This window comes from Schistocerca americana, chromosome 2, assembly GCF_021461395.2.
Source record: "Schistocerca americana isolate TAMUIC-IGC-003095 chromosome 2, iqSchAmer2.1, whole genome shotgun sequence".
NCBI classification, from domain to species: Eukaryota; Metazoa; Arthropoda; class Insecta; order Orthoptera; family Acrididae; genus Schistocerca; species Schistocerca americana.
In genome coordinates this window covers 452,743,456-452,771,397 of record NC_060120.1, presented here as the reverse complement: position 1 = coordinate 452,771,397, position 27,942 = coordinate 452,743,456, and the positions used below count along the sequence as shown (strand labels likewise).

At 37.5% G+C, this 27,942-nt stretch overlaps 1 protein-coding gene across 1 annotated transcript in view; it reads left to right on the top strand.

Moving 5' to 3' along the window:
• Nucleotides 1–27,701, top strand: part of LOC124596628 (probable aconitate hydratase, mitochondrial) — a 120,172-nt gene extending 92,471 nt beyond the window's left edge. Inside the window, exons 11-15 of the mRNA XM_047135857.1 lie at nt 6,621–6,826; nt 13,195–13,292; nt 15,698–15,834; nt 18,353–18,564; nt 26,729–27,701. Of these exons, the coding sequence (XP_046991813.1) occupies nt 6,621–6,826; nt 13,195–13,292; nt 15,698–15,834; nt 18,353–18,564; nt 26,729–26,869 (794 nt within the window). The 3' untranslated portion in view covers nt 26,870–27,701. The remainder of the gene's footprint in view (nt 1–6,620; nt 6,827–13,194; nt 13,293–15,697; nt 15,835–18,352; nt 18,565–26,728) is intronic.
• The last annotated feature ends 241 nt before the right edge of the window (nt 27,702–27,942 follow it).

The window sequence follows — 27,942 nt, the reverse complement described above, 5'->3', positions numbered from 1 at the left end:
ATTAAACAATCAGTTGACGACAATAAGACATACTGGGATGAAAAAATTGATAACATTTTGTTGCAAGTCCGAACAGAGTTGGCAGTGTTGAGGAAAAAATTGAATCTGTGGAAGCAAAAGTAAATGAAATTGATGTTAAATTGAGCGGTGAAATTAATACTGTAAAAAATGAGTTACTGGTAGATAGGGAAAGAAATTTAATTGATTTTAATGAGATAAAAGGGGAAATTAAAAATTTGGATGAGAATACAAAAGTTTTAGTTAAAAATGTACAACAAGAAACTGACAATCGTTTGGTTACTCTAGAAGAAAAAGTAGAATGCAATGATTTAGAAAACAAAAAATCTGTCAAAGAACTTAGCGAAAAAATTGAAAGTTTTAACATTGAATTTCAAAGCAAAAATTACAATGTCAACACATGTAATCTTGTATCTAATATTCCAGTGAAGCACTTTTTGGTAGATGGACCCTTACATCCCGTTGATTTTATGCAGTATTGTAAGGATTGTTTTTTACCTCACTCACCAGATGAAATAAAAATTAATTTTGTGAAAAAATTCTTGGAAGGGGAAGCCTTGACTTGGGCAAACCAGATTGTAACTTTGGGGATGACCTTTTCAGAATAAAATTTTTGGAAAAATTTTGGGATGATCTTAAACAAACTAGAATCAAAAGTGAATTTTTGAATGGGCGAAACTATAGGGAATCAGATGGGAACATGAAACAATTTTGCAAAAGTGAACTTCAGAAACTTATTCATTTAACAAAACCTTTGGATAACTTGATCAAAATTGATACCTTAAAGAGAAGATTGCCATCAGCAATGCAGTTGAGTTGAGTTTAGTTCATTGTCCTGATAGTAATGTAGAGCAGTTTCTCAATTATATTGAAAAGTTGGATAGGGTAACAACAAGAACACACAGTGGGTTTACTCAGAAAGGTAATGGTCAAAATTGGGGAAATGACAACTTTCAAAAAAGGGAAGAAAACAATTATCATGGTGTCGGTCAAAATTCAGGGGGATATAGCAATTTTGAAAAGGACCATAATTTTTATCCAAAACAAGAACAACATTTTCGCGTTAATAATCAACAAAATAGAGAACACTTTAGGGATCAAAATCACAGAAATTTTGATAGAGGTCAGTACAATAGAAACTACCAACAATCAGGTAATGTTTGGCATAGGAATGGGATCAGAAATGTTGATCAGAGACATTGGCAGAACCATAATCAGCAGTTCAAACAGGAACCGGAAATAAAAAACAAGTAGACGCCCACTTGAAGGTCTGCAAGGTTGAGGCAGAAGGTGAGCATGATGAAAGGACCAATGGATGTGACTATCATAAACCCAAACAGGTCAGTTCCAAACCTAAGCTATCACATGAGGTCATTAGTTGTTACTTATTGAAGAAATTTCAAGAGGAAAATAATAATGATAAAGATAACATTTTCAATACACAAGAACATACAGTAGATAAAAGTAATTGTGATTCATTTAATTTAACAGAGTTTTACACTTGGGCAGAAAAGAAAAACACTTTGTCGGATGATGTAATTTGCAATAGAGATGTGTGTGAATGAAAGAGAGAATGCATGCTGTGAGAATGAAAATGTTGGTGAAAGGGATCTGGTAACTTTAGAAAGGGGAAATAATATTTTGGGGGATAATTTGAATGTGTATGACCTGAATATGTGTAATGATAATGATGGTAATGGTATTGATGATGATGTTGAGGAAAGGTATTTCATTAGTTTAAATAGGGAGTTGGGTATACACATGGTTGAAAATGGATTAAATAGTGAGAATATTATAGAAATTCCCAGGGATGTTACCAGGATGAATAATACTCGCAATCTGGGTGTATGTAAAAGTGTGAATTTAGATGTTGCTGGTAAAGAATCTGACTACACAAATAACGATGACACGTGTATAACTTCTTACCTAAGTGAAACTTTTATAGATACTAATGATACACACACATTTCTTATGAATGTATGGCTGAACAGTGAAACTATTTCTTTTGACAAGAACTTTAGAAAGATGCTTATTAATGTATGTGAAACTGTATGTCCTGAGTGGTGGAAAAAGATGAGATATTTTATTTTTGAAAAGCTGAAGGATAAGTACCTCAATAGTATACAATGTGATTTGGATGAAAATTCTTGGCTATTTGAGATAATAGAGAGTACTAATGACAATTTTGTATCTTGTGCAAATTTTATAACTGTGACAAATAATACATATAATGGTATACCATATGATTCTGATAAGTATAGGTTTGGGGAAATTGAAAGTGATTTATTACATGAGGATACAGGTTCTGAGAAAAGTGATCAATTTTGCAGTCCTTATATAAAAGTTCAAATTGGGTCATGGGTTGGTAAATGTTTAATCGATACAGGAAGTGAGATCTCGGGAATATCTGAAAGGTTAAGCAAGAAATTGAAAGTGGGGAAAGATTATGTTGAAATGCCAGTTGTTGGGGTAAAGATAAAAGGTGCTACTGGGAAGAGCAGTAAATTGGTAAAAAGCCAGGCTTTAGTGACATTTTTAATTGAAGGCAAGTTGTTCACACATGGATGTTTTGTAATTCAGGAATTTAATGAGGATTTTCTTGTGGGTATGAATTGGATAGTAAAAGTAAATACAGCATTTGATTGGGTTGGAAGAAAACTTTTGATAGAAACTAGTGAAAGGGAATACATTCAGACAAATTTTGTGAACACACTTGGTGATCAGAGTAATGGAAATTTTGACAGTATTAATTTACTAAAAGAAAATAGATTGGAGAATATTGAAATTCATGGATTTGATACTGATGAAGTGAATTTGGGAATTTAGTAAATTTGAAAATTTCAGAAACACAAAATTAATATGGGGAGCAAAAACAACAGAAAATCTGCTGTGGGAATGCAGTGATGTTTTTAGTGACATACCTGGTAGGGTAAAGGGTTACCAGTGTGAGCTTCAGGTAAAACCTCATGAACCATTTTTCATAAAACCATACACTATTGCAATATCAAAAAGACCTGCTGTTGAGAAAGAGCTGAAAAAGATGGAAGGATGTAATATAATAGAAAGGAGTATCAGTGCATATAATAATCCTCTAGTAGTAGTTTCAAAAAAAAGATGGTGGAGTAAGATTGGTTTTGGACTCTAGACACTTAAACAAAATTTTGTTCAAACAGACAGACCATCCTGAAAATATTGATGAGTTACTCTATAAATTTACAGATATAAAATATATGTCAAGTTTGGATCTAACTTCGGGTTTTCATCAAGTACCACTTTCGGTTAATTCTAGAAAATATACTGCTTTCTTGTACAATGGTAAGAATTACCAATATTGTGTTGTGCCATTTGGGTTAAATTCTTCTGTTTCCGAATTTATAAGAGCTTTGGATCATGTACTGGGGCAAGAACTTGCGTCTAAACTGATAATCTATGTAGATGACATTTTGGTTACAGGGAAAAATTGGGAGGAACATTTTTTGATTTTGAAGTCAGTTTGTGAAAAACTTAGAAAAGGGGGAATGACATTGAAATTAGAGAAATGTAAATTTGCAGTTTCTGAATTAAAATTTTTGGGTCATGTTGTCACAGACAAGGGAATTTTGGCAGATCCAGAAAAAATTAAAGCAATTTCAGAAATTCCTATTCCTAAGACTAAAAAACAATTAAAGTCGTTCTTTGGGTTATGCGGTTATTACCGAAAACATATAAGTGATCAGAGTCTGAATGCACCATGTTTAAGTCAGTTACTTAAGAAAAACACTGTTTGGGTTTGGGATAAAAGTTGTCAGGAAGAGTTTGATAAAATTAAGCAAGAGTTGAGGAAGCAACACTTATTACACAGACCTGATTTTAATTTACCATTTTGTTTGAACACTGATAGAAGTAATTATGGGCTTGGAGCAGAGTTATTTCAAGAAAGAGTAGAGAATGGAGTTAAGATACATTGTACCATAGCATTTGCAAGCAGAATGTTGCTCAAGCATGAGAAAAGTCATAGAAAATCCACACCCTAATGCTTATCGTTTGGTGTATCCTAAGTCAAAGAAATTATTTGGTCTTAGGAATGTTGTCTCTTTAAAACTGTATAAACAGAAATCATAATTTCAAAAATTTAAATAATCTATTATCATCTAAAACAAAAGTCCTCCTGGAATATGCTTGTTAGAACAAAACTACCTGTACAACCAAGTATGTATATTTGCATGTATAAATTAATAATTTGAAATCACATGTTAATTGAAACTGATGAAAAAACACTGATGTAACAAAGAATGAGAGAAAGATTTATTTTTACTTTTTTACAAAAAAGTCTCCCTAGTGAGCATTTCTGAATTTTTCTAATTTTGGAAGCTAAGTCTTCCCTGTGGGTGAAGGCATGCATGTGAGGACATGCATGCAAAGGTATAAGTTTCAAAACCAATTTTAGATAAAGCCTCATGATATATGAGCAGTTTATTGTTGTTTATACTGATGTTGTGGGGAGCAAAAGTACTCTTCACAAGAATGTGACTTGTAGTAATATTGTAGTAGAGAGGCAAGTGTATATAAACAATTGCAAAAATTTAGATAATACTGATGTATCTTTAGCTGTACTAAAAGAAGAAAATCATTAAAAAAATACAAAATAAAAAAAAACATGAGTAAAAAAAATTAAAAAGAAAATCATAATCAAAAAAAATATACAAAAACAAAAAAAAACCATAACTAATAAAAAATATAAAAATTAAAAAAAATCAGAAGTTAAAAAATATATATATAAAAGACAAATATAGAGAAAAACACATTACACTATATATGTCCAGTATCATTTTTACTGTTACAATATGTAAGCATAATGAAATTAACATTAACATAAAAAAATTAATTAAATCTTATTCTAGGAAATGAGTTTTACCTTTCTATTATTTTCAATCTGTATGCTGTATGTTAGAATATTTCTCATGTATGTTTTATACCATGTATATTTGTCATGTTAAATAATTTCTTTACTTGAAATTTTTGTGTATGGGATTGATGGGGAAGTATCATTGCAACAACAGCCAGTAACAAGTCCACAGATTCAAAGAGTCCAAATTTGGAAGAGGTTATCAGACTGCATCATTAATGTACTAATTGTGTAATACAGATCCATCACTGAGTGTTGTCAGGATTTTGTTGTATATGTCCATAACAACAAAAGCCCTGGGGAGCAGTTGTAATGGATCTGGGAGATGTTATTTTTTTACCGTATTTGTCGATACTGAATTGAAAATGTTTTCTTATATTTTTGTCAGAATTTATTATAATTTGTCTTATTATATGTTAATTTACTTCTGTTTTTGAGAGTAAAAGCATATTGATTACTATTAGAAAATGTATCGAAGAATAGCAAAGAAACTGATTGTGTAAAATATCTTTGACGTTGGAGTAGTCTTTGACTATAGTCAGTCCGAGTCGGAAGCTAACTCTTGGTGTGTGTTGACGGAAGAACAATGTGAAGGTCGCAGTCACAAATAATTTTGAATTATGTTAACTATTATTTTTGTATTATCTGAAAAGAAGAATCTACATTGGAAGAAACTGTATTTGAAACACCAAAATGAGAGAAACACGTTGAACCACGTCATTTTCTGCAGCCGACAACGATGCATTGTGGAATCATACTTAGACAACTGAAGCCAAGACTTATATTTGCTTGCAAACGTCTAATGGAAAAGGTACTGTCACGAAATATGGCAAATTTAAGTTTATAAAAAAAATAGTGACCATATTTTCAACTTGTGTAATAGCCGGGATGCCATATTTCAAGCTCTTGCAGAAGCTATTAGTAGCATATATTCTGTGTGAATGCTGCCAACATCCTCCTCAGCAGAGCCACCAGGCTTACTTATTTAATGTTGTCACCCTTCTCATCCACACTTAGCCTTCTGCATTTTACTTCCCCCGACAATTTCCTTGTGCACCTGCAAACCTTTGTCTCCTCTCCCCTGCCCTCCATCCTACCATGTGTTACCTTTCTTTTTATTTCCATCCCTTGCATCTTGAATTTCTTCTCCTCTACCTTGTGTGTGTCTGTTACTACAATATTTAACTTCCTTTCTTTCCCCTCCTTCCTCCCACCACCCTGTCCATAGTAGTTAACGTGCCCCTTTGTTCTGCTCCCAGGACCAGTGCTTTTGGCTTATGTCTCTGATATAAATTTGCCCCCAAGTAGAGCCAATCAGAGTTTTAATGTTTCCACAGCAACTTTTTAAGTCCATCTTTCTTGTATACCATATATCGTCTCCCTGTACATGACACTACTAATGACAACATCCATCTGTCTGTCACACTTAGCCAAAATACATTCAGTCATAATATTGTTAGCAAGTAGTTGAGAGTGTAAATCAGGTTCAGAATGCAGGTCAGAGGTGCAGGGAATCTCTCTCAAGTGAAGATTGATCCTGGTTCCCTTTGTGAGCACTTAATCAATTTTTAAATTAAAATCACTGCTCTGGTTTGCTGTGTGAGCAATTGTACATGCATGTGTTTATGAGTGGGTGTGCTATATTTTTGCGTGTGAATTTTTTTTTTTTAATTTGTGCTATTGCTAATTAACTTAAAAAGGAAATTATTTTTCCCAGGCAAGGAATTTAAGCTGGAGGATCCCTTTGCTGATGAACTACCAACGAAAGGCTTTGACCCAGGTGAGGACACATACCAAGCTCCCCCAGCAGACGGTAACAAATTGAAGGTTAATGTTGATCCTAAGAGCCAGCGTCTGCAACTTCTGGAACCATTTGATGTTTGGGATGGAAAGGACCTCACTGATATGACAATACTCATTAAGGTATGGAAGAAGTGCTTGTGTAATCTGCATATGGCTTACATTGTATCATTGATAATTTCTGTGAAGGTTGTTGATGTAGACACCTGAAGACAACTAACACTTGATAATGGGTGACTTTGTCTCTGCCAATGTAATATGCACTCTTACTTTTTCTGATGTGTAATCCAAAAATAAACAATATGGAATAAGAAAAATCAATGAGAAATGGCATAAGGGCAATTTTGAAAACTAACAATAAGGCCATATTAGTGTACTGAATCACATATCCACTTAATCTCTCGCAGAATTCCACTCGTCATAAATGTGGATAGCAACATAGGGTAATTGTCCATATCAGTGATAATCTAATGCCTAACACGTAGACTAAAATGTTAACTGTGCCCATGTTACTATTTAATTTCTGTATTTACATGAGCTTTGGCCAGTTCCAAACATGCAATGAAAGTTCTGGAAATATTTGTGAGCTGCATGGGAAGAAAGTGATAGCATCACACATGACATTTCAGCACATATTAAATGTTTGACTTTCACTTGTCTTCTGAGACAGGTTAAAAAAAGTTGTGTACACTTGGCCTGTAAAGATGAATGCTGTATCTTGGAATGTAAATGAGCGTATGGCATTATTGGCTGGGAGGCCCAATTCGGGGGAGTTTGGCCACCGTATTGCTAGTCGTCTTTAGTTGACACCACATCGGCAACTTGCGAGTCAGTGATATGAAAATGATGATGGACACACAACACCCAGTCCCCTGCCAGGAATCGAACCCGGGCCCCCTGTGTGGTAGGCAGTAATGCTACAGAGGCAGACTTTATCTTCAAAATAACTAGCAATAATTTATTGTGTCTTTTGGCATGTTATGCTAGTAATTCACATAACAGAAGAATGACAAAATTAATCTCTCTCTCTCTCTCTCTCTCTCTCTCTCTCTCTCTCTCTCTCTGAGAGAGAGAGAGAGAGAGAGAGAGAGAGAGAGAGAGACTCTTAATATGACTGAGTTCATGTATGGTTTTCCTGTGTCACATTATCTACCCTTGTGAATAAAACATCACACTGAAAATATGTGCTTGTAACATGTGTTGAATTAATGAAACAAAAACAAAATACTGAATGTTGGCTTCATAGTGTTATATAGTAACACAAGAGACACCTAAGGAAAGCAAGGAAGATTATGGTTTATCATACCATCGACAATGAGGTCATTGGAGACAGAGCACAAGCTTGAATTGTTTTTGTTGGGGCATTTGCCTTGAGTGATGTTGGGGAAATCACAGAAAACTTAAATCTGGATGATCGGATGCGGATGAGAACCAGCATCTTCCCAAATGCGAATCCACTGTGCTAACCACTGTGCCATCTCACTCGGTCACACTGAAGGAAATAGTGAAATATTTTACTTGTATTTTCTGTGATAATAGTAGAGTATGGAGGGGAGAAAACAATGACAGATCCTTTTGTCTTAGCACCAAGAAAATAATTTGAGACAGCTGTACAGGTAAACACAATGCAGCACTCAAGTAAAACATCATGTGTGTGAACTACAGTGTTCTATAATATGGAATTAAGTTTAGACTGATCATATTTCTTTAAGTAGATTTTCTTCTCATAGTATGTCCTTCATTGCAAAAAATTTCTGACACTGTTTTGCAGCCGTTTCATGTGGCTGGTACATAAGCATTTCATTTCAGTGACATCAATGACCACAGCTCTTTCTTGGAAATTGTGAACGTTACTAATAAAAATTGTTAATGTTACAGAGTTGCTGTCATTTGTTCTTGCTTATCGTACACTGTCCTCTTTGACATTTCGTGTGTGTGTGTGTGTGTGTGTGTGTGTGTGTGTGTGTGGTGTTTTCCTGTGCTAGCTAAGTCTGGAGGAGGATCTTGACGGGAACCTTAAAAATTGTTGAGTTTGTTTTGACCACTGAATGCCTCCAATATATGAGGAGTCATTACTTTTACTCCTTCCATTATTTAAGCTGTTGGTGGGCAGAAAAATCTGGCTCGACACCCTGCTCCTCCATCTTCCTCCCTTCCTTTCCATGCATAATTAATAAATCATGAAGCCAACAACAGCCTTATGCCTTCATATGATCATAGAAGGGGTCCACACTGTAAATTTTGGTGATGACAGCTTTCTGTTTCATTGTTCAGTTTTCCAGACAGTTAGCCAACAATAGCAAGCAACCTAATCTTTCACAATTTCAACATTGTGTTACTATAATCATCTCTATCTGCAATCTTTCTTGGATTCAATGAATTCGGATGTCGCCAACTTTAATGTTAAGGTTTGGGTACTAGACAACAATTGCTTTAAAATATAATTTTGCTCTACTCTTTCGACTAGTTCATTAACCATTTCCATGCAGTTATTCCCTGACAGGAAGTTTGTCATTCTGAAAGTTGAAGTCTCTTATTTATACATAAATACATATGCTAAATCAGTATTGGGACTGAGGCGCCATACTGAGCAGAAGAGAACTGGAAGAGACCATCATTGAACTCATTTGAAAAATAATGACTGTATCTTGAACTCTTCGAACTTACAAAGGAAGGGTGGGACAAATTTGGACATGGTCCTAGCAGATATGACAGGTTTACACCATTTAAATGGCTGGAAGGCTGGAATATTGGCTGGTGTAACAATGACTTGACTGCTTGTAATATCATACACTGTGCCTTACCAGGAAAGGAAAGGAAAGAGCATTGAAACTGTTGTTTCACTGACAAGATAATAAATAAACCTAACGTGGAAGAGATGAGGACAGTTCTTTCTTTGGGAATGCCAGTGCTGGACAATGTCAGTTTGAGGATTCAGGAACTGGAAAAGGTCACAGATAAAGGACCATAACAAGAAATACTCAGCATGAGCTACAACCAGTATGGTATTCGGTTTAAGGTACTGCAGAAATTATAATTTGAATCAAGGTGGGAGTGAGCTGGAACAGAGGAATGTGATCACAGAAGAAAGAATTGAAAGGCTACATAGATAGATATGTTAATGCAGAGTTTTGGAGCAGATATGGGAGGGTGGAGACAGTTTACTAGAATTAACTGGGAAATGGGCCACTGGAATACCATGCAAAATATTTACAGAGAAGATTTGATCACAACATTTCTGGCTACATTTAAACAAAATTGAACTTTAACACAGCTAGGAGCAATTAGTTGCCATATTTATGAGAACATTCCATTCTCGTGATGAAAGATGAGTATAAATTATGTATTGTGAAGTGTTGAATAAATACAGACATAAGATTGTGTATCTATTCACAAAAGAGGAGATTTAACAATTTTACAGACAAAACAGGAGAAAGAAACTGAAGTCAGCGACCATTGGTTGAACAGTCTGACAGTATGTTCACTGAACCAGTTTGGGTTATTTCATAAATGTGATTCAGTGATAGTAGAATTAATTGTATTGTTTGCTGCAGTAGAAACATTGCTGATATCTGTATCTTATCTAGCAGATAACACATTGTGTTGGTGGGAGGTAGAGTAGGGCAAAAAGTAACTCTGAACGGTTTCAACACACAAGGAAGTGTGACTGGGGTGGAGCAAGGGTGCTTAGTGAGGAAACTAATGAAAAAAAGTGCAATGATAGTGCTCAGAGTAGAAATATTTGGATTGTGGCGTTAAAGAGTGAATGGTAGTTTTCAAGCAGTAGTATTTTGTAACAGTGATATGTAGCAAATACTAACAATAAAGTAATGGGTGATTCAGAAGGAAAGAACTGATTTTATTACAGGTGAACTATGGAAAAAAGGAAACTCTTTGCACATGTCATTGAATAGAGGAAGGTTAAAGTTTCACACACATACACACACACACACACACACACACACACACACACACACACACACACACACACACACACATTCAATCACACAATACCATACACTCAACAGAAGCACTTAGTGAAACACCAGAATGATAGTACATTTCATTCCATACACGATTCAGCAGGTCTCTGTTTATTGAATGGACAGCTTCATCAGTTCAGTTTCTCAGTTCTTGAAGGGCAGATACCATAGGTGGGACGAAGATTCTTTTATGTACCACCACAGAAAAAAAATTGCTAGGTATGAGGTCTGGTGACCTGGGAAGCCAAAAGCAATAAAAAAAAAAGATCTTGTTGTCCACTTCTGGAAATTCCTGTGTTATGGCATGGTGGTGTTAAAACATCACTGCACCTCAAGGTGAAAATGAAATGGAGTGCCGTCATGCATAAAAATGCAATTATTGGAAAGTGAGGAAACAACAAGTTTTACAGCATGTCCGGGTATTACATTCCTGTGTCAGTTACTCTGCAAAAAGGAAAAGTCCATAAACTTTGTAAACAGAAACAACATGAAACACATTCAGTTTTGGTGAGTCTCTTTCATATTCAACGATGATGCCAGGATTTGTGACCCACAAATTCTTATATTATGGCAGTTTGCTTTACCCAGTAAATGAAACATTGATTAATTTGAGGAAGTTTGAAGTTCCTCACCTATCTGTCGTGGACGCATCTCGGATATGCTCGATATTTTCATCAGATGTGCGTCACCAACCAGTGCTCTTCCCTTTTCATATGCAACCAACTTCCAAGAATTTCGTATACCAGTCATAAATCTGCTTATGCAGAGATGGCTTCTTGCTGAATTGATGGTGGGATGCACATTGCACTTGAACAGTAACTTCATTTTGCACAAATTCCAACACGCACAATAATTTCTCTTGTGGTGTAGTCACAGTGTTGCTACAAACAACAGTGCAGCTGTGTCAAACCTCCATAGATTGCTACTCACAATAAAGATGAAACATTGAGTTGCAGACAGACATGATGATGAGACTTCCTAGCATCCCCAAACCCCTAACCTCTTTCTGGTTCAGGTTCATTGATGATATCTTAATGATCTGAACCTGGGCCCCCTAGCTTCATACCTTTACAACCTCAACACCTTTTCTCCCATCTCTTTCACTTGGTCATCCTCAACCCAACATTCTTGGAAACTGACCACCTCCTTTCTGCTGGCTCCATCCACACCTCTGTCCATGTTAAACCTACCAACCAACCAACCAACAACTTGCATTTAGATAGCTGTCATCCCTTCTACACCAAAAAATCCCTCCCATACACCCTGACCACCCGGGAACAGCATATCTGCAGTAACGGGGAGCTCCCTTGCATAGTATGCTGAATGTTACAGAAAGGCCATCACAGATACACTATTTCCCCAACCTAATCCTCAAACATATTTCCTGTGTCAGATCCCCAACAAACCCCAAACCTCCCGCCATCCCCAAGAACCAGCTACAAAATAGTGTCTCCTTTGTCACATCGTGTGACCCAAGACTATAACTGCTGAACCACATCTCTCATCAGTATTTCGTACCCAAGACCCTTTCCAGCCCTCCTAAAGTGGCATGCTGCCACCCACCTAACCTCCACAACATCCTATTCTGTCCCTGTACAACTCTCAATCCCAACACCTTGCCACAAGTATCATATCCCTGTGGGAGACCCAGATGCAAGACCTGCCTAGTCCACCCACCCAGCACTTCCTCTTCCCACCAGTGTGAGCAGTCATGTTACATACCAACTCTGCTGCAATCATTGCTCAGATTTTTATGTTGGTATGACTAAGCTGTCCACCAGCATGAATGGGCACTGGCAAACTGTGATCAAGAGCAAAATGGATCACCATGTGGCACAATATGCAGCTTTTAGATTTTGTACCCAATTTCAGTGCTTGCTTCACAACTGGAGCCATCTGGATTGTCCTTCCTCTACCAGCTTTCCTAACCTGTGCAGACGGGAGCTATCCATACAACACATTCTCCACTCCCAAAAGTCATCCCAGGCTCAACGTATAGTAACCTACTCTCCCCGTACCCTCCACCCATTTCTGCCCCCTTTGTCCTGTCACTTCCTCATGATTTCCTTCGCTTCACCCCCAATGTGCACTGCTGTCTGTTGGCACACCCACTGTTCTTTTCTCCTTCTCTGTTCCTCTCCTTTTCACCCCCACCCCTGCCCATCTGAAGTTAGGTAGGTCTTACCCCCACAGTGTTTATCTCCAGACATTAAGTGATATGTTTACCAAGTTTGGTTGAAATTAGTCCAGTGGTTTAAGAGGGTGGAACATAAATAAGTAAATAAGTAAATAAGCTTCTTGTATTTGAAGTTTGACAGTTTATGAAGTATTAACTTAAAGTATTATTTTGTACAGTTCTCTCTTCATATTTTCACCATTGTGTATACGTCACTAGTGTCCTTGCTTGACTGTATTATTTTTGTTTTCTCTACTAGCTTCTGCTTTTGTAATCAAACAAGGACCTTAATATCAATATAGGCTAAAGACACACAATTTTCATTGTTACAGGTAAAGGGCAAGTGCACAACTGATCACATCTCTGCAGCAGGCCCATGGCTGAAGTATCGTGGCCATCTCGATAACATTTCGAATAACATGTTCATAGGGTAAGATATTCATAAATCATTAAGTTCGCTTTCTTTCTAAAACTGGAGAAAAAATAAGAATAGAAAGCAGATACTATATTAAAACAAGCTTTCAGGAAAGATAGCAGCTCAATAATACTGTGAAAGGTTGGTTGGAAAATTGTGGTAATGCCCTAAAAATATTATTTTATTCATTAACAAGATTGCATGGTAACTTCACAACATTACAGATTTTGGTTGTCATCAGCAACCATTTTCAGATTACTTTTAACACACACGCAAATATATATTCAGATAATGTTATGTAATTTTATTGCTGCATAAACAGTATTTCAGGATGAATCACATATCAGTATGTTCTAATCCCTACATTTTGTCACACTTTAAATGTCCTCAATTGGGTGGTGGTGGGGGGGTGGGGCGGGGGGGGGGGGGGGGGGGGGAAGCAGTAACTACTGGGTGTGGGTGTGTGTGCATGCAGTAATTCATGCTTCATGCTGCAATTCAGAGTATGCATGACTTTAGTGCTGGTTGTAGTAAATTATAGTAGCTATGTTGTAACACCCTCTGCAATATTGTGAAAGGAGAGAAAGGGACCGTAACAGACGAAAGCAGCAAATTTTTGTTCATTTCTCCTCAATGATGCATAAAATGTCAAGATCAATATTAATCTTGGTTACACAGGAAGCTTATGAACTTAACCAAACATGTAAGTATCAGTTAACGAGTTGTGGGAGCACACAATAAAATAGGTGATGTCAATTTCTGAGCAAGCTGAGTTGAATGATAATGACTGTAATGTATATTCATTTGGTAGTGTTGTAACAGGAGAAGAGTTTTGTATAAATGTTCTCCTGTAAGCAGTGTTTATATATATTATTCTCAAGCAAGCTTCATAAAAGTTTAATTTAAAAAATTCTTTAAAGTACTTCTCTTAGTCTTTTTATACGTTCTCAATAAGTTGAACAACTACATAAAAATATTGCAAGAATTAGTTTATATTTTTGAACCTTAGGTATAAGAGCCATCCAGAAAGTAAAGAACGTTTGTGTCACAGTCCACGCATCTGTGTTGCAGCAGCCACTCACTGTTTTTGGTTTATTGTGATACGGACAGTCACTGCATGTGGTTGTAAGTAGGACCTGGTTACACGGTAAGTGCAGAGATAGCTGTGATCATGGCTATGCTGACTATGAATCTCACCAACTGAGAGTTGCGAGGTGTTATTCAGTTTCTGCAGGTGGAAAATATTAGACTCTGTGACATTCATTGCAGATTTATCATTTACTTCAAAAGTTTAATGAATGTAGCCAGTGTCCAAAAGCGATGCATAATGTCTAAGAACAGAAGAACAAATGTTCATGATAAAGATAGATCAGGGTGGCCCTTCATCATCACAGATGTGCTGAAACACGAGATGGTTTGCATCATTTAAGATAATAGAAGATTAACAAGTAGCAACATGCATGAAGAATGTCAGGAAATGTCTTGTTCAATTGTGCATGAAATTGTCACTCTGCACTTGGGATGTCACAAAATTTGTGCATGGTGGGTTCCACAGTTGCTCACAGCTGACCAGAAAGCTGCAGGAATGGGAGCTGCATTAGCTTTCTTGGCATATTAAGAAAGGGATGGCAACATGTTCATTGAACAGATTGTTATGTGAAAAGAACTCTGGGTTACTCATAACACCCTCATAATGGAGTGACAATCTATGGAGTGGCATCATTGCCAGTCACCAAAGGAGCCACACGAGTTAAGACCAACTGAATCAACTCAACAACTGAAGGCTTCTGTATTCTGAGACAGTGAAGGGGCACTACTCATCGATTTCATGCCCCACAACACAACAGTCAATAGTGATGCACACTGTGACACCCCTGAATGTTTTCATTGGGCTTCCCGGAACTGCTGAAGCAGGAAGCTCTCGCATGGAATTTTTTTGTTGCATGACACTGCATGTCTGTGTACTGCCCAGCAGACACAAGCCTTGCTGTATGAGAAATTCCAGTGGGACATCTTCAAGCATATTCCATACAGTCCAGACCTGGCATGTTCGGACTTTCTCCTGTTTGCCAAAACTGAAGGAAACCTTGCTGGTAAATGCTTCACAAATGATGAAGACCTCAAGGATGCTGTAGTGGCCTTCTTGAATAGCTAGGCAGCCACATGGTATAATGAGGGCATACACAAAGTGATGTCAAGGTACAAGAAGTGCCTTAATATCGGAGGCAACAATGTGAAACAGTAGACAAAGTATGTGCCGAAACATGTCCATTCAGTTTCGGTATTATTATTAAAGAATATCTTGGTATGGCAGAATGTTCTTCACTTTGTGGTTGGCCCTTGTAAATTACTTTTGTAGTGTTGTTGTAATGAAGCACATAAGTTAGTGATTGGTTGATTGATTATTTCTCGAATTTTAGAGCTGTGAATGCTGATAATGGTGAAATGAACAAAGTGAAAAATCAACTTACTGGTGAATGGGGACCAGTCCCAGATGTTGCGAGAGCCTACAAAGCGAAGGGTGTAAGATGGGTAGCTGTTGGAGATGAGAATTATGGTGAGTAGTAGTATCCTTAACTGGTATCTCGTACCTTGTTAAGACTCTTTTACAGCAATCATGTGAAACACTGGTATCGCAGTACGAAAGGATAGAGAACTACTCACCACATAGAAGAGGCCTGGAGTCGCAGTGTAAAAGAACACTAGAAATATTTCAGCTTTAGGATAAACTTCTTCTTCAGACGTAGGGAACACATACACATTAGAACAACTCACACACATATGGCCGCTGTCTCCAGGGACTAAAGCACTGCTGCAACATAACCTGACATTAACAAGAATCTAGCTGGGGTGGGTAGAGTGGGGGCAAAGAATAGGTGTGGGGTAGGGATGGAGGAGGATAGCAGGGTAGGAGTAGGGGAAGCTGCTAGTGGTGCCTGTTGGTGTGTCCAGGGATGTGCTGGGGACTGGATAGAGTTGCTGGGAGTGGTATTGAGGGGCTGTGTGTGTGTGTGTGTGTGTGTGTGTGTGTGTGTGTGTGTGTGTGTGGAGGGGGGGGGGGTTATGGAGAGGAAAGAAGTAGAAAAGAGGAAAGGACAGTATGGGTGCATTAACAGGATAGAAGGCATGTGTAGTACTAGCAAGTGAGCAGGGAAGGGGGGTAGGCAGGTGGAAGACCAGGGAGAATATCCATGTTCTCCACCTGCCTATCTCCTTCCCTGCTCCTGCTCAGTACTTCTATTCTGCCAATGCACCTACATTGTACTTTCCTTCCTCCCCTTTGGCCCCCTCCTCCTACTCCCAACACTGCACCTGGCAGCCCTATCCTCCTGCATGTTCCCACAGGTAGCAACTAGCATCTACTCCCATCTCTACGCTGTTATTCCTCTGTATCCCCACTCCACACCTATTCTTTGCTTCCCAACTAGACAGTTACTCACATCAGAGGCAGTTGCAGTAGGGGTTTAATGCCTGGTGACCGTGGCCATATGTGTTTTTGCATGCATGCATTTCTATTTCCAAAGGAGGACTTTGTCCAAAAACTGAAATACTTCTAGTGTTCTTTTTCATTGCATCTGTCTGTGACTCAACACCACCTGTATGTGGTGAGTAGCAATCTAGCCTTCCCATATTGTTGTTTGTAATGTCACTTAGAACTCGGATGGGTTATGGTGTTAGGATCCAGTTCCCAGAAGGAAGTAAGCTCTTTGCTGCTAAGTGAAGTAGGAAGGAATGCAGTGAGTAGTGTTTAACGTTTAGGTGCTATGGATGTTCGACCCAGAACTTAAGTAATGTGGAAGAACAACACTGTAATCAGTTGAGCAAGGGCAGATATAGTTGACTGTCCCCAAAAAACCTTAACTTGTTTGCTTAATGCTGTCAAAGAGTCAAGTGAACTACCAGTTCACTTATAACATATTCCATAGTGTATTGCTGGCAAGATATACAGTGTGTAAAAAGAAAAAAGAAAAGATGATCGATAGCTATTAAAATGTGAAGTGAAAGTCAGTGGGCCCCAGGTAATTCTGGAGATAAATAATAATGGCCAGGAACTCTTTCACTAGAAACCATATCCATTACTTTTCAGTTATTTACACTGTGCAGTGGATTGGCATTAAAGCAGCAATTGGTAATGAGTTGTTGCAGTGACTATTCCATCAGCTCCAGTTTGTTTTCTCTCTGTTGTCACAAGGCATACAGAAGCCTTCACGTTACATTGTAACAATCTCTTCTTGCCATTTCATAGAGGAGAGGGGTGGCAAGATAATTTTTCCTTCACGAGGGAAAACAGAAGTGAGACAGAGATCATAATTTCCATTTGTCATCTTGATTTTTGCTTTTTTTTTTCGTGATTAATATTTCACTCTTTTTTTCAGATATTAATGAGTTGAGGATAATGTCATTATACAGCATGTCTTTGTTTGCTGAAACAGAGGTAAATCAATAATTGTGAGTTACGGGGGTGATGGTGTGTCAACACAGGATAGTCTGAACCATGGGACAATCTTGCTCCGAAGTTCCCTAATTTTAGTTCAGTAGGTAATAATTCTGAATAGAGGCATGAAAAATGATTGCGCAGTTGTAATGGCAGCATAAATTGAAGGACTTTTACTGAAGAATGGATACTGATGGACTGATAAGAACACAGTGAAAGGATGTCATGTTTGGTGATATGACTGTGGATCTCTCAACAGCTCCAAGAGTTTGTACACAGCATTTGTTTATCAGTATTCATAGTGTTAAATGAAAATTTCATTATGCTAAATGAAACGAGTGGTCTCCTCACCGTGATATGTTTACCTGCTAGATTGTTTCCAACAGTATTGGATCATTTTGGTAGTCCATATACTACTATGTCATAAACTGATCAGTCAGTGTCGAAATGGAGACATAATCCAGAGCTTGTTGTTTCAGCAAAGTAATTTTAAATCTCTGGTGTCAGATGTATCTGTTCTTGCCATTTTTTGTTTTCACATATTAAATAAGAAAGTTTGAGAGTGTGTAAGCATGTCTTCTGTGTTAGAAATTAAGTAGAATGCTATTCCTTATGTGACTTGACATTAAATGTTTCTCAGGGGAAGGAAGCAGCAGGGAACACGCTGCCCTGGAACCCCGCCATCTGGGTGGTCGAGCCATCATTGTCAAGTCATTTGCTCGTATCCATGAGACCAACCTGAAGAAGCAGGGTCTATTGCCACTCACATTTGCTAATCCTGCAGACTATGACAAGATACAACCTACAGATAAGATTTCACTTCTTGGTCTTAAAAATCTTGCACCAGGAAAGGTAAGGATCCAGTTACTTTTATAATTTCTTCCTCATTAAACTCAAACTTCTAACCCTAGTCATTTTTATAGACAACAAAAAATTGTTTTTTGCAAACCTAAATTTAATAGTGAAATAATTTGGCTCACTGTTCAACTGCTTAAAGAGCGGAAGCAAAAGGATAACATATTAGAACTTGAATCTAAATTTCAATCAGAAAGTTGTAAATAATTATTTGGACTCGTCTTATTTCGTGATCTCCATTATATCTTCTTCATAGTATTGGCATGGTTGTTTTGTTGAGGTATAAATTGTTCCTGTGTCATGCAGAAGATTATTTGATTTAATTTCCTGCTGTGTATTGATATTAGTAATGAACAGGGCGTATACGACCCGGGACAACTGGGAGATCCGGGAAAAACCCGGGAATTTTTTCATCCCGTCGAAAACCAGGAAAAACCCGGGAATTTTTTAGAATTCCGGGAATTTTTCATTGTTTTAGTTTTCAGTTAAATTTTTGTAACTTTGACTGGTAATAACCAATACTCTAACATAGAATATTACTGTATCTCACTACTGCAGAATAATACTGCAGCAAAAAAAAAGAAAATAAAACTGAAGTTGCAAAGGAAATGCAGCATACACAACAACAAAACACAGTGCTCATACAAGCATCTGCCAAGCAAAATGTGTCGAAGGCTTTAGGAAGACTATGCAATGTTTCATAACAACAAATTGCCTCTGATGAGCGTGACGTCACAACTGTTTACATTAGATTCGCTTGAGGAGTTGCGATCGAGCTTATGCAAATGTGCAGTTGAGTCGCGTATGAGTAGTACTTTCTCCCATTACTGGCTAGAGAAGCGCAGCAGTTAGCTGTATAAGCAATAGCAGCAGGCAGCCAGATGCCATCTGGAAAAATTTTACTGGTGCGCCTAAGCTGCCAGATTCACAAATGCGCAACAGGCCTGGAACTAGGGGTCGAGGACAAACTTCTGTATCTGCCCCAGGCGGCAGTTCGCACGTTGGCCTATTGATTACCCACATGATTTTGAACACATCCCTGTTGGTTTTTGAACAAATTCTAAGTTGATTTCTGAAAGAATCGTAAGTTGATTTTTGAATGCGTGCATAGTGTACGTGATGTGTCTACCAGGAGAATCCTGTCGCATCTAGAAATAAACTTTCCTGCAGTCAAGAGACGGCCAATTACTGTTTATGTGGTTGACAGGGTTTGCAAATGATCACCGTTGTTATAACTACTAGCGAATTCCATAGATTCAGACTACCACAGTGGAAATAAACGGCGAACGGGAACAACAGGCGAAAAAGATTCTGTATTGTCTCCTCCGTGTATCCAAGAAAATGAAATTTTGACAGAAAATATTTGGCCAGACCGCTACACTTCTAACGGCCGGTGATACAGTCCCTGGCTAGCAGCCGCGTAAGTTCTGTTCTGGGAGTAGCGCGCAAAACGTGTTGTACGAACACATAACACCACCTAACCGGAGAATAAATGCGGGGTAACTAAACCGGTGATTGTGGCAGGGTTAGGGAAGTTAACTGAAGAATAAGTTTTGACACCGGCAGGAATAGTTAGAGAATTAGTAATGACAAGATTGTTTGTTAGAATGTGGAAGGAGAAGAAACAGGGACTCGCACAAAGCACGATAGAATATCCAAATTTATATAAAAATTCCGTACTACTACGTTTCAATCTCATGCTTCAGAAACCAGAGTGTATGAATGAAATGTGAGACTATTTCCTAACATAAAGCGTTTTTCTTGTAGTAGGCCTAATAGGCATTTGATACTGGTACTTCATGAATTATATTCCGTGGTGTTATAAAAATGACCGTTTGTGCCAAAACAGTCTTGTTCATGTGGTGTGTGTAACAATTGCTGCAATATTAGGCAGGCGTATTTCATTTTATCTTGCAGACAGTGACAAAATACACGTAATCAGATCGAGAAACCACACCTGTCTTGGGTACTATTTGTATCAACAGCTTTTCTAGTGTTAGACAACGTCATTTTGTTTTTTCATGTAGCAAAACATTGACGGACTTTGATGAGGTAATAGATTCTTTCCCAGAAAGTAAAGTACGCCATATAAAGCTGTGGCAAGATTAGAGAGAAAAAAAGCTAGGACTTAAGGGTTGAAGAAATGTGTTCTACTGTCTTGCTTGTCTCTTGTCTTTACTCGTTTAAAGTATCCTATATTTAATTTTATTTCACACAAAACAGCAAGTTATTAGCTAATATGCTGTAAAGACTGCAGATTTTCTGAAGAGTTCTTGTTCTGCCGGTTACAAATAATCCCATTCAGTATTAATTGTGAGATTTTTTTAAAGAGGGACAGGATGTCAAACCGGCCGATTGGGAGCAGGAAAGGTTCCACAGGACATTTTAATTTCCACTGGCATGAATATAGTTTGATGGCACCCATTACAAAATATTACAGGTTGGAATTCCACAGAGTTAAATACAGAGACATGCGATGGAAGAATGCTGTGTGAAGAGGTGTGGCACTGCACTCTGGCACACTTAAGACCAGATAACTTGTCTTACACGTGACCCGTGTTTACGTTAAGTGATTTTGCTGTTTCCTCTTTGTTTATTGCTCTCACGTCAAATGAAAACAAATCGGATTTCTGTGACCGGGAGCTATCAAATGAATTAAAATACATTCACATAACTACGGAAGGCTAAAATATGTAATTAGTTTCAGATTTTATTTTGTTTCCACCTGTCTGAGAGTCAAGCGTTAATCGCCTTGCAGAACAATTAAGTTATTTTTGTCGGTTTGTTAGAGAAATATTTTCTGTTGAGGCAGTCAATTTATTTGATCAAAGTGTTTCATTCCACACTATTGGCCAGTTTCAACTATTCATTGCATTTCAAGTTCACATTTTCATCTTCTAGCACGTATGGGATTATGCCTTAATAAAGAACCAAACATGAGATAATACAGTACTGGTACTCCAAGAAAATTTACATCTGAATCTGGACATACAGATGTGCACTTTAAGCCAAATGATGCATTTTATTATGGTTCACAAAATTCCCATGCTCTTGGAGTATCCTCTAATGTCTAGTTTCTTTTATGACATACTGTAAGATCTTTCAATGTTTTACAAATGCAAACATACAGGCTTCCTGCGTCACTGTAGCTGCGCAAGCGCAGTGAAGCCTGTTCCAGCGCTATCTGGCAACTGCTGAAATGAACCTGTTTCTAACAGGTCGCGAGAAAATATTCCGAATGGTTGTTTGGAAACCATTACTTTCAAAGTAAATTTCTTTTTACGCAAGATGAACTCTGTGCACGAATGTCTGATGAATTATTTAAATCACAGAGCGTTTGACTCTTTCAAGAATAAAATCTTTGACGATGACCATTTAGAATATTTGCGAGCCCAGAAGATCAGACATATATGTCATTGTTACAAATTTTACTGGCACATTTGTGTGATGTATCTTAAAGTGCAACATGCGCAAAAAAGATCAACATTATGTTTGAAAGCTTAGCTTTTCTTGCAGCTTATTAATCTTAAGAGACCAATATTATACGTAAAAACTTTTCTTTTCTTACATCAACACTATGTATATTAATTTAAACTGTTACTTTTCCTATTTGTGTGTTCGCACTACTTAAGTGATGTTGCTATTGGCTGACTACATCATGTGTGCTATGCTCTGAATATACGCTGTCATCGGCTGGCGAGATCGCTTGACATCAGCTACGACTGGCTTACAAAAACGCATCGCAATCTCGATTTCAGTTCTTCGGAAAGTAACATGCAGTGTTTGGTGGAATTCGAATTTATACTTTCGTAATACAAAAATATGCAGTGTACATGTTGCTGCACATCAGACATCTTTCCAAAACGTGCTTTTCCCCCAGAGTTTCGTTTTCTAAAGTGCCTGGAAATGCTACGCCGGTGTGTAAAACCACAACCATTGAAAGGATTGATAAGTTTTACAGTTCCGAGGAAAAGTATGCTGTTACTTAATTATATTTGTACATAAGTAAGATGATAAATAGAAGTTTATATTCACTATTTATCACATTTACTGCACATGGGTGAAAAATGCAATTCAAGCAGTCATGTTAATGACACACACACACACACACACACACACACACACACACACACACACACATTATGTAAATAACATTAATAATAATAAGTTTAACAATTTCATAAGATCCCCTCAAAATTGAACAGAATATGTTTAACACAATTTCTAGTGGTTTTATTCTTATTTTGAACTACTTTATTATTTCACTTTTTTATATTTCTAGAAATAATTTCTAAACACATTTATTAAATATTTGTACATCAGTAAAATAATAACCTACAACTTAATCATAATCAACAAAATTTTTGATATCTGGAAGATGTCCATGTATTAAGTAATACATTTACTAGCATGTATTGAGATGTACAGTTTGTAGTGAAAGTGAACCATTCATCAGTTCATTGACACTGCAGAATTAAGATATTGTCTTAAATATGTTTAAGAGATAAACGTTAAAGATAGCAAGTTAATCACAATTCAAGCACACTTTGTGTTGCACCCTTTAAATTGCTGTTTCCAGTCTGTTAAACCTCCTGCGGCTTGAACCTAACTAGTGGAGTGTACTACTACTACTACTACTACTACTTCACTTTCTAAAGAGCCATGGCATGGTGGCTGGTTGAAGTAGCTATTTCAGTATGTCTGATGGCCTTAGTCAGTACAAACAGTTGTTCAGTTGTTTCGGTGCAATAAACATGGCCAACTGTAGTTAGTAGGCAACAGCATGTTCAGAGTATCTTCATACTCATAAACAAAAGGAGATATATCACACAGAAATGTTATGTGTATTTGAATCAGTTCTTAACAGGGACTTGTGTTATAACTGATACAAAATTAAGATAATCGACAAAATAAATTTATAATTGTTTACAGTGCAGCCCCACTATGAATGTTATTCTTGGGCATGAGATGAAATAGTCGCTATCTGTAAGCACCTGCAAATCAAGTGACGGGAACATACTGCAAATGGGTGTGTTAAGAAACATACCGAGACATGTACCAGGGATACCAAATGCAGCTAAGGTACTATGCTGTCCACATTACAGGAAATACAGAATTTGTCACCACTCATACACTTGACTGAGAGTGGTGTGTGAGTGGATGTCAAGGGATCCTTTCAATGGGAGTACAAAAGAAAGCACAGAAGTATAAATGGAGCATTGCTTAGAGGATCATGTTTGGCGCTGTAAAGGGGAAATTGTAATGCCTTCAGTAACAACCATGACAGAATCTTTTCTAAAGAACTCTCACAAAATCTAAAAATTTCTGATCGTATGTGAAGGCTATGAGTGGCACCAAGTTTAATGTCCAGACACTCTTGAGTAGCACAGAATAGCAAAGCAAAAGCAGAAATTCTGAATTCTGTTCTTCAAATGTCCCTTTTTGCAAGGTGGCAACATACTACAGACTAGTGAAATGTGTCCACAGTACCTCTTCAAAATGGTTTCCCATCTGGTGACATACACCAAGGAAGAGCAGCATTCTGTCATACCTTTTCTGAGCAGCAAAGGTATGAAACTTATTGAAATCCATCAGCAAATGAAGTTCCAGTATGGGGACACATGTCAATCACTGCTGCAAGTGTGCGAGTGGAGTAGAAAAGTCAGACATGGCACGATTTCTGTGACAGACGCTCAGCATTCATGTCCAGCATAGCACCTTGTGACACCCAACTACTGTGGCAGTTGAAGCCATGTGACAATGAATGAAATAGCCATAAATATGAAGTCTTTAAGTTTCTCAAAGTGTTTGCTAGATGGATGCCACAGCACCTTGCTCTAGAACTGGAAGAGCAACAGGTTGACATCTGCGAAGAACTTGAGCGGCACTCAGAAACTGAAGGTTGTGGCTTCTTTGCGAGAATCATTTACAGGAAATGAAACATGATTACACTTCCACCAAATCAAAACAAAAGAGAGCAGGCAAGGAGTCATGCCATTCCTCATTACCAAAACTCAAGAAGTTTTGGACACAGTCATTTGCTTTAGCCTGCAGTACATTCAAAGCACCATGGACTGCTGACTACGGGTGTTATTTTGCAACATGACAATACTCAGCCTTGTACTGCCCATGCAACACTTGCAACCACCGATGACCTGCACTTTTATACTCTGCCACATCCAACGTGACTCACCAGACTTCGCACTGAGTGATTGCCACATGTTTGGACCTCTAAGAGAGATGATGGGAGGGAAGAAATTTCGTTCAGATGAAGAGGCGCAGCTGCTGGTGCTCAAGTGGCTGTGCACAAGCGCAGAAAAAGTTCCCCCCCTCCCCAGAGGAATCGATGTACTTCCTATGCATCGGAGGAAGGTTGTTGTACGACAGGGAGATTATGTCCAAAAATTATACATTTCTATTCCACTTCTGCTCAGGAAAAAAATATTTAAGGTTTTTTGTTTGACTTCCCCTCATAGAATGAATTTCCATTAGCGGTGTCACAATTTAATTGCCACACCACTGCAAAGGGGATTAATTTGTGTCAATTGAGAAGCAGTTGAAATTGCTAAAACTGAGCCAAGCTCTAGGTTCCCTGTCAGATGCTTTACGCAGCCAGTGAAGCTTCCAGGTATAAAACAGTTTCAAAAGTCTGATTACTTTACAAGTGATTTAATGTGTTAAATATTTGATCTTAAGTGTATAAGCAAGAAAGAGTTCTGTATAGCTGTGTTTTCAGTATGTTGGAACTTAATAAATCCTTTCATTCTGTAGTATTTTATGAATGTAGTCAAGACATTTGCATGCTGTTGGTTGTGCTGGCTTAAGACATATGCACAGTTTCTAAATGCAATACTTGTTTTGCTGGGTTAAACCTGTAATGTAAAATTATAACTCTTTAATCAGTAGATTATGGCAGCATTTTAAATTTGGTCAAAAATTATGACATACTGAAAATAAAGTTCTTGTATCCCATGGAAGCTGTTATGTAGGCAATCTGCAACTGGGAGCAGTTTACTGTGCCTTGGGTTAGTCACGTAGTGATATAAATATGTGACAGAGTTAGCCCCCCTCTTTAACCGTAATACACCAAAGACTCGTCAACCAAAAATTTTGTATGTAATAGTAGGAAAAGGCAAAGCTCACACCAGTCCATAAGAAACAGTTCAGAAGTTATTCACAGAGCTATCTTTCAGTGTCCTTGTCGTATGTCTGTTGCAGGATTTTAGAACATATTGTAAGGTCAGAGAGAATGACCTATATCAATCAGAACGACCTACATGCAGGCCGGCATAGGTTCTGAAAAACATCGGTCACATGAATCCCAACTTGCACTTACCTCATGTGGCTGAAAGCCCTGGGTCAAGGCAGTCAGGCAGCTGCAGTGTTTCCTGACCTGTAAGACAATATTAAGAGTAACCTCACATTTTTTCGTATTACACAGTTACCTATAATGTACTCGCTGAGAATAGCTGCAGAAATATTTAGCCAGATATTAAGAAGATTCAAAAGTAGTGCAGAGACTGGCAAATTGCTTTGAATGTTCAGAAATGTAAAATTCTGCAATTTGCAAAATGCAAAAATGTAATGTCTTTAGACTCCAACTTGTACAAATACCTGGGAATAACTGTTTGTTTGGGCATGATATTGAATGATTGCATTCAATTTGGTTGGTTACCTGGAAAATAAACTAAGTCTAAGAAGGATATCTCATGCAAACCATCCTAGGCTATTTCTTTGTGTGTGTGTGTGTGTGTGTGTGTGTGTGTGTGTGTGTGTCTAAAACCTTACAACATATTTAGACGCCAACTGTCCCACAAGTCACTCAGTGTTTCAAGGATCAGCATTATGTGACGACTCCAGGAATTACTAGACTCCTCCTATATATTTCTCCTGCAACTGAAAGCCAGAATTTAATTAATAAATAAATTACACCCTGGATAGGTTATTCTTTATGCATTCCATAACTGAATGGCACAGAAGGCAATCCTAATGTGATAAGCGGGAAGCATTCTTTGACATGCACTTCAGTGTTTTGCAGGATGTACATATAGATATGATAGTTTAGTAGTAGTATTTATTTGTCATTTTTGTCACTTTGTATTGACATATTTTAAAAATATGTAAATGCCTACAGAATTGTAAATATTGCTATTTGTTTCAGCCTGTAACAGCAGAAGTGAAACATGCAGATGGAAAGAAAGAGCAGATACAGTTGAATCACACAATGAACGAACAGCAGATACAATGGTTCAAGGCAGGCAGTGCCCTTAATCACATGAAGAGAGTAGCAGCAGGAAAGTAAAGGAAATATACTGTTATTGGTGCAGCAAGTAGACAGTTGACGGACAGTAACTAGTGCATATTGCAAGTGTTGTGTATATAGTGAACCATTTGTTTTATATTTGTAATATGAATAGTTGTAATATGAACATTTGTGATACAGCTTATGTGCAGTAATTTGTACACAATAAATTATTGTAAGGTAATTATCCTTCCCATTTTATTATAAATGGGTTATAATGATGCAGTGCCTCCCTTTTTATAAGAAATTTTTGATGATGACTGAACGAAACAAAACGAGGAACAACTTTAACTGATCTCTGTTTTACTGGTCAGTGTGATGGTGGTGATGACGATAATATAATGACAATGATGACAATGACAGGGTTGTTGTTGCAAAGTGCTAGATGTAAAAATTGATACTGGTGAAAGTATAGCTATTTATTCAGTTGACACTGATTTTTCTGAACCAATGCAGCACTTAAAATTGTATCGGTTGGAGTAGGGCTATCAGTTTTATATACATTTTCCAATGCTTGGAAGGAGCCTGAAGCTTGCAAACTTTAGTGTCAAGCGTAACTGTGATATTATTGTGGTACGCTTCAAGAAGCAGTAATTACTAGGTAAGTTTCCAGCATTAGTGGGTGCGTCCATTTCTATTTTTGCAGCTAGACACTTTGTCACATCAACAAATGTGATACCTCCATTCCTATGTAACTATTTATAATATATACATTGAGAGCTTCCTAAAAGTTCCATTCTTCTGTAGCTTGAGTTTCACAAGACTTAAGTTTCGTATATTTTGTAGTGCCTGTTGTTGAGATGGAAAATAAATTATTGTATCTAATTGAGAACTTCAATTTTTTTTTTTCCATGTATTAGTCAACTTCAATATTGATTCAATGCATCGTCAATTTCTCCCTTTGATATCAATGTTGTATTGTAAATCTTAACAAGACTTCGGGAATTAATTACTTTCATTACATTGGAGCATTGGGGGGGGGGGGGGGGGGGGGGAGAGAGAGAGAGAGAGAGAGAGAGAGAGAGAGAGTTAGTTTACAGGATATATATACACGATTGGTGTTAACATTAGGG